The 17,135-nt window shown below is 48.4% G+C and overlaps 1 protein-coding gene across 2 annotated transcripts; it reads right to left on the minus strand.

Annotated features, from left to right (window-relative positions):
- Nucleotides 1–2,714: 2,714 nt before the first annotated feature.
- On the minus strand, nt 2,715–15,516 carry LOC125395742 (apolipoprotein L3-like). Of its 2 annotated transcripts, XM_048427382.3 has the most exons (4): nt 15,364–15,516; nt 9,793–9,879; nt 7,094–7,220; nt 2,715–3,575 (listed from the first exon to the last, which is right to left on the minus strand). In XM_048427382.3, the coding sequence occupies exons 2-4, from the start codon at nt 9,833–9,835 to the stop codon at nt 2,732–2,734; spliced, it is 1,014 nt and encodes a 337-aa protein (XP_048283339.3). In that variant the 5' UTR covers nt 9,836–9,879; nt 15,364–15,516; the 3' UTR covers nt 2,715–2,731. The 2 variants fall into 2 exon arrangements, with proteins under 2 accessions (XP_048283339.3, XP_048283340.3); XM_048427383.3 differs by lacking the exons at nt 9,793–9,879; nt 15,364–15,516 and adding an exon at nt 3,724–3,836 and having other exon boundaries at nt 7,094–7,222.
- Between the last annotated feature and the right edge of the window lie 1,619 nt (nt 15,517–17,135).

The raw sequence follows: 17,135 nt of genomic DNA on the forward strand, positions 1-17,135 counted from the left end.
TGAGCTTTTACAAAGCTGACCACGTCCATTATAAAGGAAATGCCCACGGTGGTTGCACCCATTGGCATGGACCGCATGGTGACCACTGCTGCTTGATAAGGTTCTAGCATTTTGACTTTGCAGATCACAATTTTCCAGCACCCTTTGGTTCTCACTGTGTGTTATGTGCTCGGTTCAGAACAGATTAAGAGATTCTCTTTTGTCCTCCAAGAGAGACTGACATTTTCAAGATGTCCCCTCTCTGCTGTCTCTCTGTAGAGATAGGATTTACGGAGACACCTGTACGTGCATCTATCCCTCACTCTCTGCAGCAGATGTTGTAGACCAGTGGTTCTCAACCTGTGGGTCGGGATCCCTTTAGGGAGGGGGGGGTCAAATAACTCTTTCACAGGGGTCACCCAAGACCATTGGAAATTCCAGATATTTACATTATGATTCATAACAGTGTCAAAATAACAGTTATGAGGTGACAACAAAAATAATTTTATGGTTAGAGTTACCATCTCTCCCCAAGCACACCAGCCTCCCCTCATCCCTTACACAGTCCTGGGCTCTGGAGTGGATGATGCAGACAGTGGTCTGCTGATGCTGGTGAGCATGGCATTTGGAATCTGCCTCTACTTAGAACCACCCTGCATTGCTTCCTCCAGAAGTTCCCAGTATCCCCTATTACAGGGTCCACGACCTTGTCTTACTCTCATGGCATCTCTGATGGGTGGATCAAAGTCTGCAAGGTATCTGCTCTATCAGATGGGGATCCCTTGATCAGTCTGAGGAATGGGATGGAACATTCATAAACTCTTGATCAGTCAGGATGAGGATACAGACTCTTACAGCAGGGTTTGGGGTATCCTCTATCCCCCCACACCCCTCTATCTTTAACTCCAGGGACATAAACAAAGCCCAGGCCGTCTAGAGTTCTGGAGATCTCCTAGGGAATTGCTCAGCATGAGCAGTTACACCCCAAGAAGGTTGTGCAAATATCTGCCTCTTCAGAGTTGGAGACTCTGCCAATGCCTTTGGTCCAGAGGAAATGTCAGCTGATGGGAATATGATCCCAATCCAATGGGCGCTCTTCTAGTTCTGCTTCATGTTACTATTAGCTCCATAGAGGGTGGAGGAGTCAGCACCAGGTGCCAGGCCACTATGGTCACTCCATCATAGCCAACACCCTAGAGATGGGGCATGGCTCAGACCAACTGGACATCTGAGCAACCACGAGAGACAAAACCTCCAAGAACTGCAAAGCATAGGAAAGGAAACTGCATGCTGTGCGGACAGTCATTCTGAACCAGTGCAGATCATCAGTAGAAGAGAAATCCTCAGACTGTCAAGGGTTCTGAGAATATGTTTCTTATTGTAGTGTCCCTGAGTTGAGTCACAACACTTCAGAGCTGTGGGATTGTTGCCCAAAGGCAAATGGAAATCAGGAGACCAATGCCTAGAGGAACCAGTGGGCCAACATTAGACAGGCTCAATGTGTTAGATCCAGCTTGACCTGACTAGAGCCATGTTAGTCTAAGCATCAAGAGTGGCCATGAGAAAATCTAACCTGCTGCCCCTATATGGCCTGTCACTGCAGTGGCATGTGGGCTTTGCATGGGGACTGCAGGACTGTCAGTGTTAGAGACACACCTAGCATCCTTGGTGCTAGCTGAGTAGAACAGAGTAGTCACATTCTGATTCTGATAAATGTCACCAGTATCCTGCTTACCATACATAACTCCTCCTTCTGAGCCCTGTGGCAGCCCACCAGACTTTCATCTTCCCTCTACTTGGCACTGTGCATAGCTCTCCACCAACGATAACAGTATGCTATCTTGACCCTGCCCTTTTCTTTGCTCCCATGCCACCTTCTTCTGTCGCAATTGACTGCTCTATACTCAATTTATCTAGACCGGGAGGTTAATATTTATTGAACACAAGTCTATAAATATAAGAGGGCAAGCATCAGTTAATCTGAGATACTGTCTTGGCCATCACACCTCCCTCCAGTATGAGAGGAAACGGAGGGTCACAGGCTGAGTCTCCTGTCACAGATGTGTTGTCTCCAAATCACAAGTTATTTGACGTCTTATGTAAATCTGCCTGGACTCTCTACCCCTAGAACCAACCACTGACACATCACAGCACACAGACATTCACTTTGCTGTCATGGTCTCTCAGGTGACATGTCCCCTGGAGGGCTGACTACTTCTCAAGAACTCCATCTTTCCTCTCTCACCACCACCATCCTCAACATCATCTTCATCCCCATCATCATCATCATCATCATCAATATCATCATCATCACTATCACTCTCCAGAGGTCACTGCCTGGAGGAAACAGGGTGAGTTGATCCTGCTGATGCTAGGGGGAATAGCCCAGAGGTCTTAGGGACACTTTCCCTGGGAGAGGGGATGTGGTCACCTGCCGTGGCTTCTCCATATCCAGAACTCTCACGCTGACTTTCTCCCTCCTCAGGTTTCCTGACTTCTCCTTACTTGTTCCTACATAGCCCTCTCTCTTCATACCCACCACGTCTCAGTACCATCCCCCACTCTTTAGGCCACTCTGGCCCCTTCTTTTAGACTCCAGTTCCTGTCTTCTCCATGAATCGCCAGCCATCAGCATTGACCTTGCTGTCCTGGACCACAGAAACACAAACGTCTCAATACTCAGTTCCATAGACTTGATCTCATGCTATTTCCCTTGTAACGGCATGCCTCAAGCTAACTGCGGTGTGAGGGATCACTGAGGCAGGTCTGACTGAAGAGCCTTGTGGATCTGCTCAAAGCTCTGCAGCTTCTCCTCCAGCTTGTTAGCCAGGTCCCGCAGTGCTGTAGCCGACTGTGTTGGTGTTCCGTTGTACAAATCCATCGAGTCAGTCACCAGGCGATACACATCCAGTGCGAGGATGATACTGGTAAAGCCTACTGTTCTAATCCTGGCTCCTCTTGTCACTGGGAGAGCAGGGCTGGGTAATGTCCTCCCCACATGCCTTGAGCCTTGGTCAGGGATGCGTCCTGCAGCCCTTGCTCTTAAGTGAGAGCTGGCTTTGGCTGTCCGGACGGCGTCAATCTGCTTTTTGAAGGCTTTCCAAGTCCTGACTAAAGTCAAGCTCGTATTACCAAGTTTGACTGTGATTATAGGCACGATCTTCATAATCTTGTTCAGTATGTTCATGCTGGCTCCCACCAGGCGACTGGCTTCACTTTCGTCTGACAGTCGGCTTGACTCTTCCACAATGGTGGTGGTGAGACTAGCTATACTGGCTGCCAGCCCCAAGGAAGCTGCTGAGAGCAGCAGGCTGGCCCCTCCTGTAATGGATCCCACTGCTAAACAAAGGAGTGCAGAGGCGATGCTGGTGGAGCCGGACACCACACTGGAGATGGTGCAGCCCCTGTGCACCTGGTCAAGATGGTCAGCCAGAGCTCGGAGCTTCCTGATGTGTTCTTCAAGTTTCCTTTTCAACTCAGGAAATTCTTTCAGAAAATTCTCCTTCTGCTGCCTCTTTTCAGTTTCATCATTTTCATCTGTGGGCTCCTGGGCTAAATGCTTCTCCAGAACATCATGCAGGGCAGCTTCCTGCTCACTGTGACGGAAGAGGTCAAGTGCATGAAGAAAACAGTTATTTTTCTGAAGCTAAAAGCTTGTACAAACCTCACTTCTATACTACCAACCCAATGGGCAATGATTTTTACAGATATCCAATTTTGTGGTCTGCCATGAACATTTGGTACCTCATACATGAACATAGGGGTCTGTGTGTAATGTAGAGTCAAGACACTGTAGTGAGAGACTCTTGATAAGATGCCTCCACTCACGGTCAATGTCATCATTATCTGTGGGAGCCCTGTAGATGAACACAGAGATGTGCGATTAGAGCAAATACTTTTTAGCTCAGAGAACTGTGTGTGCTGTGAAGGATCCACATTTCCCAGGAGTCTTCTTTCTGCTACCAGCAGCTGGGAAGTCATCTTCAGCCCATACAGAACCCAGCATGCAGGAATGCCTGTGCTTGCCTGGGGAGCTCTGCAATGGACCATACATAAACTGCATGCCAAGAGTGGATTCATCAGGGGCTGGAGAGATGGCTCAGAGGTTAAGAGCATTGCCTGCTCTTCCAAAGGTCCTGAGTTCAATTTCCAGCAACTACATGGTGGCTCACAACCATCTGTAAGGGGGTCTGGTGCTCTCTTCTGGCCTGAGGGCATACACACAGAAAGAATATTGTATACATAATATATATACATATATATATTTTATATACATATAAATATATAATACATACATATATATATATATATATATATATTTTAAAAAAGGATCTGAAAGGATTCCAAACCTGAGCAGTCCAAAGCTCCACACACAGGGGCAGCACAATTGCTTTAGAAGCTTTGCATAACCCCCTCCCCCTATCTCCTGTACAGTGTCAACATTTGGGTAGATTCAGATCCCATCTGTAAGAAACTTTACTAAATATCTGCAAATACTTCAAAGTGGGGAAATGCAGGAGCTGTTCCCAAGAATTTCTTATAAAAATGCTCAACCTGAAAGATATGAGGTGTGGTGGGAACTTTGGTGCCATTTCTGACCTGCAGTGGACCTGGAGGCCAAAGCACTGACTTTAGGAAGAGTCCCCTGAGGCCAGTGTCACTGAATTGATCTGTTGTTGGTTTCCTTGTAAGGGATCTGCCGTCCTGCCCCCCTGCCCTGTGTCTGTAAGTCCCCAGCTCCCCGTGTGTGCAGAGTGGCTCCACCTCTGTTCCCTAGGTCAACAGTCCTGAGCAGTGCCCTCCTGGCTTCTTAAACCTACTTCAGAATGAAGATTCTTTCCTAGGGTGGGCTTCCTGGTGTGCAGTGGTCATGTGATTTCCTGGTGTGAAGTGGTCATGTGATTTCCTGGTGTGCAGTGGTCATGTGATTTCCTGGTGAGCAGTGGTTATGTGATTTGTCACACACTCAATGCAGGACAACATTGTATCCTAAGGAGAAGAAACTTCAAGCCTGAATATTTCTCATTTCCATCTGGTGGATGTTTCCATTGGTTTATTTTTAACCCTCTGTGTTTTGTTTACTATGTGATAACTATCCTATATGTGAGTTCTATGATTGTTCTTGAAAATTCTCAATCCTGGTTGGTTTAGAGTAGTCCTTCATCAATAGCTGGTATCAAATATAAAAAGAAGGCTCACCAGGTGGTGGTAACACACGCCTTTAATCCCAGCACTTGGGAGGCAGAGATAGGCAGATCTCTGAGTTTGAGGCCAGCCTGGTCTACAGAGCGAGTTCCAGGACAGGCTCCAAAGCTACAGAGAAACCCTGTCTCGAAAAACAAAACAAAACAAAATGACAGCAAAAAAGAAGACTCACTGGGACTCTTTTATCAGACTTTGTCATTTAGCTATTCCTGAGAATTTAAAATTAACCCCCAAACAAACCCTCAGAGCCACAAGAGGCCTTCCAGATCATTTGCCTGCTGCCTGCTCTATGCAGAGGCCCAAAGCCCTTTCCCTCCGTTTGTTGGAGCTCACAAGATCAGTGCAAGTTCCAGGTTACTGAGACAGATCGGCTGCCTCTAACCTTGATTCCACACTGACTCCCACCCCTCACTCAGTCCTGACCCACCACCTGGCAGGTCTAGTTCAGGGTCCTGCAGACAGAGGTCACCAGGCTAACAGACACCACAGCTGGTATCAGCATCACATTTGAACACAGCAACGCCATGGGCAAGGATGCAAGGAGCCTGGAGAGCAGTAAGCAGTAGGCCAGATATGCCTTGAATTTGGACAAGGCAATAAGGGAAGCACTTTCCTCTGCTACGGTGACATGGGGGTCCCCTTAGATTCTAAGATTTACATGAATCATCCTCCAACCACATTGAATTTTGAAGCTATCTCTAGCCACATGTCCTTCCTCATTTTCAGGGAGCGCCATGCAGAACAGAAGCAGGTCACAAAGAACACCTGGGAACTTTAAGCAAAGGCAGTGTGTGGAGGGCACACCTGGGCACAGGCCTGCACATCCATGAAGATGAAGCCAGAGCAGGGGACAAATGTCCCTTCTCTTACCCTGACCATCCTCTTCTCTGTGCTTCCAATTCCTCCATCCTTCCCTGATGTCCTTGCCTTCTTCCTACACCTCCGTTCTAGGGTCATTCACAGTATCTCCTGAACCCTGGCTGAGACCCTAGTCATGGTCTCTCTGGGCTTAGGGAAGGGAGCTGGCACTTGGTTTCCCCTCCCTGACCTGCTATTCATCCCAGGCTGTCACCATCACGTTCTATCAGCCTACATTCCACTTCCTAGTGAACACAGCTGGGGCTCCAGATCTCAGTAGGGACAGTCAGGGTCAGCCCAGCTCTGTGCAGCTGCACTGTGGTCTCTCGGTCTCCTCAGCCCACAGAGGACCCTGCTGTTGTCACAGCTCCTCAGGTGGAAGGGGAGTGACCGAGACAGAATCTGGAGACATGGCTGATCATATCTAGACTTTTCTCACTTGTCTTGTAATAAGTTCTTGATTCCTCAGTCCTATAGGAGACTCCTAGCCCTGGTCTCTTCCCATTTCTTTTCTTTTAAATTTATTTATTACGTATATATAGTGTTCTGGGCACCAGATCTCATTATAGATGGGTGTGAGCCATCATGTGGTTGCTGGGAATTGAACTCAGGACCTTCGGAACAGCAGTCAGTTCTCTTAACCTCTGAGCCATCTCTCCAGTCCCCTCTCTTCCCATTTCTAAAGTAGCTCTCAGTGATGACTTTCAGGGGCTTCCACTGTGTACTGGTCACATGCAGAGAGCTCCACACACATGATCTTATTTTCTCACACTGCAGTCTCATGGTGGTGAAACTCAGGAAGTGCTAACTATCTTGCCGAGGTCACAGAACTGGTAGATGACAGAAATGGTCCCAGCACCTTGAGCAACATCTTCAATAAACCTGAGGTGATGTCCACCAAGGAATAACATGTAGACTCACTCCTCCTGGATTGTTGAGAAGGAATGTCCACAACCCCACCCCTGGGACTGCCTAGAGTGGGTATGCCTGCCCAGGAAAAGCCTCATCCTCATGGTCTGGTGGACAATGCTGGGTGCACTATGCAGGTAACCTTGACAACTCTGCTGCCTCCACAAACGCCTTCCAGGCTCCATCTTCAGTTATCAGATGCTCCAGATCCTCTCTGCTGAGTGCTTTTGTGAGGAAATCAGTGACTTCTTTCACAAGGTGTCCTGCCTCTATTTACCAAGAAAAGAATGAGGTTAGAGGACAGCATGGTTAAATGGCAAGAAGCAGGAGGAGGCCAGATGCCGTGTTCCCGAGTATTTGCCCATGGTTCCTAATGGGGTCTCCAGGGTTGGTGGTTCAATTATGTCTCCCAAATCCATATGTAAAAGCCCTTAGCTCAGCAACTGTTTTTGGAGACTGAACCTTTAATGACGTAAAGTAATGAAGACAAAATGATGCCATGAATATGGAGACAATGGGACTGGTGTCCTTATGACAGTGAGATACCAGAGGTCCACTCTCTATCATCTGTTCGTCATTTTATTATCTATCTTATCTACACACGTGTCTCTGTGTCCATCTCTCCCTCCATCTATTTCTTACTCAGACTTCTCCACGCATACAGAGGAAGCACCATGTGCAAATGTAGTGACCCTGCTCCCTCTGCACACCAGGATGAGGGTGCTTATTTGGACCACTATCCATATGTTCATCATGGACATGGGCTTCTATGGCTGAGGGGACTCACAGACCTTTTGTTGAAGTCCCTTGTTACATCTACCGCGAGCCTCTGACAGGTCAAACACTGTGGCACCCGTGCCTTCAAATGCGACTTTCAAGCCACTAATGGGTTCTCCATTTGCACGTTGTGTCAATGGTAGAATTTTAAACAATATGGAATCAATGTCAGTGTCTACTGAACGTGGGAGGGGCTCAGGTTGTTTCCTGACTTAGGGCACTCTGACACCGTGGAGAGCATCCGTGACCACTTAACTCCTGCATGTTTCATGACTCCACAGGCAGTATCCACAGACAGCGCACCAGGTTTGACTGTTAGCTTGGGATGGACCCTTGTCACAATAAACCACACCAGAATGCATCTTTTTTTCATAGAAACAATGTCTTTCCAGGAGCAAGAAAGCTTTGGTTTTCTCCCTTCAGAAGCTGGAGTTCAGCTGGTTGGGGACCTGTCACCACTGCCCCCTCCCACTGCTCTACTGAAGGGCAGGAGCCTCCTGTTTATGTCCCCAACCCCTCACAGCCATTCTGTGACATTGAGATTCCTAGTGTCCTTTGGCCTCCAGTGCAAAGTGTCAAACATTTGTCATTTCCTACTGCCCCATTTCACTGTAGACCTGCACACAGAGTCACTATTAATAGTCATTCTAGAGACTCCGTATCATGCTCTATTGAGCTTTCCCCCACCAAATAATCAGTCCATTGCCTTTTAATTTAGTCTTTTGTAAGTTCTCAGAATATGGACAGAAAACATGACCTCTAGCTCAGTTGCCAATAAAGTCCTTGCATCCCTCTGAAATCGCATGAGCCAGTCTGCACCCTTCTGCACTGCTCTCAGCAGGACTGCCTTCCAGGCTCCTGCCACACTGACCGCTGGGGCTCTTCTTACAGTGTTCAATTCATTTCTAGTCCATAGTTAGAAGTCTCTCTCATTCCTTGCATGTATGCATATTATATGCAGCAAATATTTACTATATATACTCCACACACACATACACATATACACACTCTCTTTACACACACACACACACACACACACACACACACACACACAGAGTCTCTCCCTCATCTCTCTCTCTCCCTCCACAAACACAGTCTCTCTGTCCCTCCTCTCTCTCTTTCTAGTTTCTCTCTCTCTCTCTCTCTCTCTCTACACACACACACACACACACACACACACACACACACACAGTCTCTCCCTCATCTCTCTCTCTCTCCCTCCACACACAAACACAGTCTCTCTCTCTCCCTTCTCTCTCTCTAGTCTCTCTCTCTCTTGCTCTCTCTCTCTCTCTCCACACACACACACACACACACAGAGAGAGAGAGAGAGAGAGAGAGAGAGAGAGAGAGAGAGAGAGTCAGGTTCTTCACCCACTCTCTGGTGAGACCTGCTGGATATGACTTCTCTGCAGTCATCATAAACACCACCGCAGGAGCATGTTAATGAAGATCCATTTGGCCTTCAGCTCCACAGGGTTAGATGCCCAGAGTGGCAGAGAAGGGGCAGAAGCAGGTGCTGGAAATGGAGAGATCACATGTCCACTGCACCTAAGAATCATAGAATGTACTGGAAGGGGCAAGGTTATGAACTCTATTTTATTTAGCTATATTTTATTTTATTTTTGAGGCAGGGTCTCACTATGTAGCACTGGCCAGCCTGGAACTCACTGTGTAGAACAGTCTGGCATCAAACTCACAGAGACCCACCTACCTCAGACTCCCTAGTACCGGGATTAAACCTTGCATACTGCAGTCAACTGAGCTATAAACTCTAAAGGTCCACACACAGGGATGGATTTTCTCCAGTAAGGCTCTATGGCCTGTGAGTTCCATAACCTCTCCAAATGGCAACACCAACTGGAGACCAAGCGCTCAAATCCGCGAGCATCTGGGGATATCTTTTAGTAAGAACAGGCAGCACACTCATATACACAATCACCACACTTAGGTGAACCACTAAGACCAAAGGGACCTGATTTGGACAAGTAAAAGATGCGACATTTCTTCCTGTTTTGGAGCCTTTGTGATCTGGAGGCAGTCAGAGAAGTGGAACTTAGCTACCTGACAGAGCCGTGAGGGCGTCTGGGTCCTCAGCACCAGCCATTGGATTTCAGATAGGTTTTCCTCACAGCTCTTCACGTGTCCAGGCTGGAGGGAGTAGAAAAACAACTGTAAGGTGCAATGGGGACAGCTGAGGGAAGTCAGGTGGGAGGGGACAGAGGCCCAGTGGTTCCACCAGAGTGGGGGTAAAGGATCAAACAACTGACATCCAGAATGCATCTCCTCCTGTAGGCCCTGCACTGCTGCTTACAGAAGTCAGTCATCTGGTCTACCCTCTCCCCTCACCCTCGCCATGTCAGAGCCCTCATGCCCTGTATTGTTCATGGAGAATGTGGCCAGCTAGGGACATAGCCATGAAGGAAAACAATATGTAATCTATATAGAGGAGACATGGGAAGAGGTGTTCTGTCAACTACGAGATGGGACCACATGGGAAGTGACGATAATAGCAAATACGTACTGTATGTCTGTGACGCAGAGGGCTCCTCAGACACACCTCATCAGGGAACCAAATCCTCCATGAGATGAGGCATCCTGTGAGTCCCATTGTAAAGCAGAGGGAAGACCCCCTCCCCAATTTCACAGTAATGCTAGGGCAGAGACTTGACTCCAAGATGTCCTGATGGCACCCCAACTTTTAGATATGACTCTCCACTCTCTAAGGCACACAGCAGCATCTCCTCCCCTCTCTGTGTGACTGTGAGGGGCTTCTCACCCACATCAGGGCCTGTGCCATATGACCGGGGTTAAATTCACGGGTGCCACAGTGTTCTCCTAAAGTTCACACCTTCCTTGTTCGGCAGGAATCTGTATACCACCAGGGCTAGAGTTCTGTTAGACCCTGTCTCTGTCCCTGCTCTGGCACATCCAGACCTCTGCTCTCTCTAAATGTTCAGCTTTAGTTTCTTAATCATCTTGTGAACATCAGCGAATGAATATTCTCTTGAAAAATCTTCTGCACTGAGGGTTATTTCCTGTTAGATACTTTTAGAAACAAAATGATTGGATCACAGGGTCAACATTTAACTTTTTCATAACTTAAGGCTCATTGTTGATAAATAATGTGTGATAACCCATGTAACATGAAGGGCTGGCTTGTTGGGGTTTCTGTCCCTCCCAGTACCCCAACAGCCGGCAAGCAACAAAGAAAATCACACACAAGACTCCATAAGGTTATAAACTGATTGGCTCATTAGGTCAGGCTACTTATTAGCTCTTATGACACATATTACCCCATTATCCTTATCTACTTTAGCACATGGCTCCGTACCTTTCTCAGCTGGGCAAGTTACATGCTGCCTCTTCAGTTGTCTGTGTAGGAGTGGCTAGAGAGCTTCCTGTGTCCCAGAAAACTCCCAGTCTCTTTGCTCCACCCCTACTTCCTGTCTGGCTTTCCCGCCGATACTGCCTGCCTGGCCAATCAGTGTTTTATTAAAATATGATTGACAGAATACAGACAATTCTCCCACACCATTTCCCTCTTTTTTTTTTAAACAAAAGAAAATACCCATAGTCCATTTGTTGGGAATATGGGCGTAGTATTTCAGGCTACTTCCTGCTGGTTGGGGGCGCTGATGATCTTATGGGGACCTAAAGAAAATTTAGAGTTATAATCAAGTCCTGACTGGAGTATCCTGTGAGACCTGATCATCTCAGGCAGTGCCTTGAATCCGTTCTGTATGTAGAACTCAGACATCTGGGCCATCTGTTCCTACCGGAGATTGCTCAGGTGGTCTCCCTTGGCCAAAGATGAATTTTCTTAACTCTGAATAAATCCAGAGGCTCTCATTTTCTGTGGAAACACAAGCAAAATCTCTTCTCCAAAGTAACAAACCTTTTGACTTCAGTTTTGAAGCCAAGGTATTTTCAAAATGTCTATCTTGGATTAATTCTGCAGCATTTATAAACAAAAGTCTTTTAGCAGTTGTTGCTCCTTCCTCAGCAATCAAACAATTTAAAGAGAGCATAATAGCATACAGTATGAAGATTCTCTGTGCATTTTCCATCTTTATGTGGCTTTATTTTAACCTCTATTTCTTTTATTTTTACTTTTACTTTTTGAGACAGGATCTTTGTATATCTTTGTCCTGGAATAACACTGTAGACCAGGCTGTCTTTGAACTCACAGAGATCCTCCTGTCTCTGCCTCCCCAGTGCTGGGATTAAAGGTGTATGCTACCACACCTTGAACTCACAGAGATCTGTCTCTGCCTCCCAGGCATTGGGATTAAAGGCGTGTACTACCACACCTTGAGGTCACAGAGGTCAATCTACCTCTACCCCTTGAAGTCACAGAGGTCAATATGCCTCTGCCTTCCAGGCATTGGGATTAAAGGTGTGTACCACCACACCCAACTACTCTCTTTCTTTCCTTTTAACTTTAAGAACTTTCACTTTTAGCCTGCATATACACACTGTAAACCATTTAGAGGTTTTCTTCCTCTTTGAATCTCTCTTTACTGTATATTTTTCTTTTTCTGACCATATGAGTCTTTAATTTACTAAGCAATATGGAGAGCTGTGGCTTTGACGGCTAGATCCAGCTCATTCCTTAGCTTTTCAGCCTCAAGGCTGAGGTACCAGCCAGAGCTGTGTTCACTGCCACAACTCTATGGCGTTTCAAGGTCCTTGCTAGCAAGCTGCAGCATTCTGCTCACAGACCACACTCAGTCGGACTGCCTGCCTGAAAGAGTCAGAGTTTGCTCTGGCAGGACAGCCCAGATAGCCGGCATTTTAAAACAGCACAGCTTTTCTCCTGCTACAGCTGAAAACTGAAAAGAATGCGTTCAGCTTGTCATCAACAACATTTAAGTGTTTTGTGGCAGGACCTCTTTAAAGAGCTGCAAGGTTTTGCAGCTGAAGCTGAGTCAGGAAGCCTCTCTCAGATGAGAGTGCTTGCTTGCCTCTAGCAAGCAAAGTAGACCTGAGAAATTGCTGCCACCAAGAAGCCATGCTTTACTCTATTCTTTTCCAAGCTTTCTCAGGCTTTCTGTGGATTCAGTTATCCACGTCTGGGCACCATATGTAACATGAAGGGCTGGCTTGTTGGGGTTTCTGTCCCTCCCAGTACCCCAACAGCCGGCAAGCAACAAAGAAAATCACACACAAGACTCCATAAGGTTATAAACTGATTGGCTCATTAGGTCAGGCTACTTATTAGCTCTTATGACACATATTACCCCATTATCCTTATCTACTTTAGCACATGGCTCCGTACCTTTCTCAGCTGGGCAAGTTACATGCTGCCTCTTCAGTTGTCTGCGTAGGAGTGGCTAGAGAGCTTCCTGTGTCCCAGAAAACTCCCAGTCTCTTTGCTCCACCCCTACTTCCTGTCTGGCTTTCCCGCCGATACTGCCTGCCTGGCCAATCAGTGTTTTATTAAAATATGATTGACAGAATACAGACAATTCTCCCACACCAAACCCACATTCACACGGGCAGTGCACAAGGGTGGGCATTCTCCTTAGACTTCCTAGTGCACAGTAGCCTGAAACAGCAGATCTGACTGTGCATGAGGTAACCTCAGCACAGAGAGGCTGAGGGAGGGTGGATGCTGACAGTTTGAGGCCAGCTGAGGCTTCTCATAGAGACCATAGTACAAAGAACAAACAGCCCCGAGTCTGGGGGCTGCAGTTCTGTGGTGGAAAGCCCCCTCAGTGTGAATGAGGCCCTGAGTGCAACCCCTAATGCCACAAGTGGACTAGCTAACAGTTCATGTGCAGAACTTCATGTTCTCTTGTGCTCACATTGCCTTCAGAGATGGGGAAAGTGAGTGAGTGTGCTCAGATTGCATGTCAGGCAGCAGAGGGGCAGTGATCAGCTCCCAGCTGCAGGGAGTGAGGGCGTGTGCAGTGACACTCTGGGGGCATGTGCAATGACAGCTGCATGGAGAGTGAGGGCATGTGCAGTGACAGCTGCAGGGAGGGTGAGGCGTGCAGTGACAGCTGCAGGGAGGGTGAGGCATGCAGTGACAGCTGCAGGGAGAGTGAGGGCACGTGCAGTGACAGCTGCAGGGAGAGTGAGGGCACGTGCAGTGACAGCTGCATGGAGAGTGAGGGCACGTGCAGTGACAGCTGCAGGGAGGGTGAGGTGTGCAGTGACAGCTGCAGGGAGAGTGAGGGCACGTGCAGTGACAGCTGCAGGGAGAGTGAGAGCAGGTGCAATGACAGCTGCAGGGAGAGTGAGGTGTGCAGTGACAGCTGCAGAGAGAGTGAGGTGTGCAGTGACAGCTTCAGGGAGAGTGAGGACGTGTGCAGTGACAGCTGCAGGGAAAGTGAGGGCACATGCAGTGACAGCTGCAGGGAGAGTGAGGGCAGGGCAGGGACTGCTGCAGGGAGCATGAGGGCACGTGCAGTGACAGCTGCAGGGAGAGTGAGGGCAGGGCAGGGACTGCTGCAGGGAGGGTGAGGGCATGTGCAGTGACAGCTGCAGGGAGGGTGAGGGCATGTGCAGTGACAGCTGCAGGGAGGGTGAAGGCACATGCCGTGACAGCTGGAGGTGGCGGGGGCTCATACACTCCAAACCCTGGCTACTCTAAGGCTTCCTGAAGGATAGCACACTCTATTCTTCCAATGACCCATAAAGTCTGTGCCATTTGTGACCTTCTTCACCTCGCCTACATGGCGGGGCCCGTCTGCACCTCCCTCTGGAGAACCTTCCCTGCCTTCTCACCAGTGGCATGTCCACACTGGTCCTCCACCTTCTCTCCACACTTTTGTCATCCGAGGGATCAGTGTCTCCCATGCCGCTGCACAGCCTCCCAGTACCCACAGGTGGAGAGCAGCCTGATGGGGGCTCAGCGGGGCAGCCAATCCTAGCTCCGTCTACCAGGGTGGGATGGTCCTGGGGACTCTGCACTGAGCCCACTCTCAGTCCCTTTCCTGGGTCCCTTCCACACCTGCACACACAGGACAGCCTTGGTTTCCTCCTCTGTCTCCCACAGACTAGGCAGAGGGCATCTGATGACAAGGAGTGTAGCCTCCCACCCACCTGTTCAGCCTCTGTCCAGGCAACCTAGGCAAGTCACGCTCTGCTATGCCTCAGTTTCTCCACAGTGCCTGACATAGCATAGTCCACAAAGACCACATGAGCCAGCACCCCTTAGTCATCCTCTACCCCTTAATAAATCCTTATTCCCATTGGTGCAGCAGCAGTACCCCAAGAACAGCTTTGGGTGTCTGTGCCACACATTAGGTTGGGCCCAATCCCAACTTCCATCCGTTTTCTGTTTTGTAGCTCTTCAAAAACGGCTAGCACAGTCAATAGCTGCCTTCTTTCTAGGGCCTCTGGTCATGTCTCAGGCTGACCTGCAAGCAGGGTCAGAGTCCAGGCAGTGCGGTCATCCCATCTGAGGGATCCCACACCCTCTCCTGAGCTGACAGCAGTGGAGGAAGGAGAAACAGACAGACCCCATTCTGACTGTAAGTCCAGTCATGCATGCTACTGAGTTTGTGACCTGCACCATTGTCTGTGTCTAGCCTTGCTGAGCTCTTCCATAAAATGTGGCCATAACCCTCCTCCTCCAGAGCCCTTGAGAGGATAAACATGTGGAGGAGATGATTCCCAACTCACCTAGAGATCTTCTTGTAGCCAAGTTTGGATGGGTCTCAGCTGTCCTTAGCTGTGTGCATTCAGTCACCAGCCGCACAGCTGAGAGACACAGTCAGACACAAGGCCTGGGCCTCATAGACACAGTGCCCGAAATTGTAAGAGCATTTTCTGGCTTGTGGCCCCTCATGATAAAACTACCCATCAGGCACGATGCCTGCCAGGCACCACCCTGCTGATGACTCATGGACAGGAGCTGATAGTGCCAGCAGCAATGCTGGCCTGGCTGAGATACAAATAGAGCCAAGAAAGAAGGCCATAGAGATGAGGCTTCAGTCGGGCTTGAAATTGCAAGTAAAGGGGACACAGCTCTGACTGTTGTGGTATCAGAATGCTAGCTCTCAAAAGTAGGAATATTGCTTTTCATTGAATTGTGGAGAAGGGATAAACTGGGTACTCTCCACAGTCATGGGTCCATTTCTCATGCATCTCTCGGTACTTTCTGATGATGGGGAGGTTCAGGAGGGCAGAACTGTAGTCTAGGGATGGGCTTCTTTGTGACCTTTGGTAGCAATGCAGAACTAAGACCTCAGCATAGACCCCAGCGGTGGTAGGACCACAGACTCTAACACGGTCCTCAGCAGCAACTGGATCTGGATATCACCACTGCATGGCCCTCAGACACCCACATGGCCCTCAATCTCGGGTGTCTGTATGGCCCTCGATGGTAACAGGAACATCAGATATCAGCACAGACCCTGGCTTCAGTAGGTCCATGAACCCCAACATGGCCCTCAGTTGCAACTCTGGCCCGGACGTCATTAGGTAGGGTTTCTATTGCTGCGATGAACACTGTGACCGAAAGCAGTTTGGTGAGGGAAGGGTTTATTGTGCTTACACTTCCATATCATGGTTCATCTTCGAAGGAAGTCAGGGCAGGAGCTTAACAGGTGGAACCTGGAGGCAGGAGCTGACCCAGAAGCCATGAAGGACTGTTGCTTTCTGGTTTGTTCTTGCCTTGTTCTGCCTGCTTTCTTCTCCCTGGACCTCCAACATCAATCACATAGTAAGGAAACACACTACAAACTTGCCGATGGCCTGAACTTAAGAAGCCTTTTCTCAGCTGTGGTTCCCTCTTCTCAGAAACTTCCAGCTTGTATCAAATGGACATAAAACTATCGAGCACACGTACTGAGTGCAAGCTATGGACTTCTCTAAACCAATCACAGGGCTAAGATTTTTCCAGAAGGACCCACTCATGGAAGATGGTTGCCACATAGTTCTAGTTGACCACAGAGCAAGGGCACTAATTAGCAACCAATAAATAGACCCACAGGGCACAACCTGGGAGGGCTCCAAGCTGGAAGTTTCTTGCTGTTCTCTCTGGCTGCAGTGTGGTCCTGCATTTAGTGCAGCAAATCACGGGGCTGCAACACAGCAGAAGGCCCACCCTGTAGGAAAATACTCATCTTGCAGCAGACTTACGCCACCTTAGGACTGCTGCCCTAGGCGACAGAGAAGGACTGACTTTGCATACATACAGAGAACTCGGCATTTAGAGAAACCTGGCATTAAGGCCAGCACATCACTAACAGGGACAAAAACAGATCAATTCTAGTGACACAGTTCTCACGGGCATCTTTATAAGACCTTCTGGTCTCCCTCCCTCCAGAATTCTCCAGGGACTCTGGCGGTCAAAAATGACCCAAGTTTCCATCACACCCCTTCTTTGCAGACATATAATGACATTTTTTTTCTTTTTTAAATTATTTTTATTGAGCTCTACATTTTTCTCT

This window comes from Myodes glareolus, chromosome 19 (assembly GCF_982192425.1).
Source record: "Myodes glareolus chromosome 19, mMyoGla1.1, whole genome shotgun sequence".
Classification (NCBI taxonomy): domain Eukaryota; kingdom Metazoa; phylum Chordata; class Mammalia; order Rodentia; family Cricetidae; genus Myodes; species Myodes glareolus.

Excerpts from the sequence above, each read along its gene's own strand:
- LOC125395742 (XM_048427382.3), bottom strand. The coding sequence starts at position 9,835 with ATGGCTGGTGCTGAGGACCCAGACGCCCTCACGGCTCTGTCAG. Across the intron at positions 7,221-9,792 it reads CGCCCTCACGGCTCTGTCAG|AGGCAGGACACCTTGTGAAA; the intron begins GTAGCTAAGTTC and ends CTTGGTAAATAG. Across the intron at positions 3,576-7,093 it reads GAGGCAGCAGAGTTGTCAAG|TGAGCAGGAAGCTGCCCTGC; the intron begins GTTACCTGCATA and ends CTTCCGTCACAG.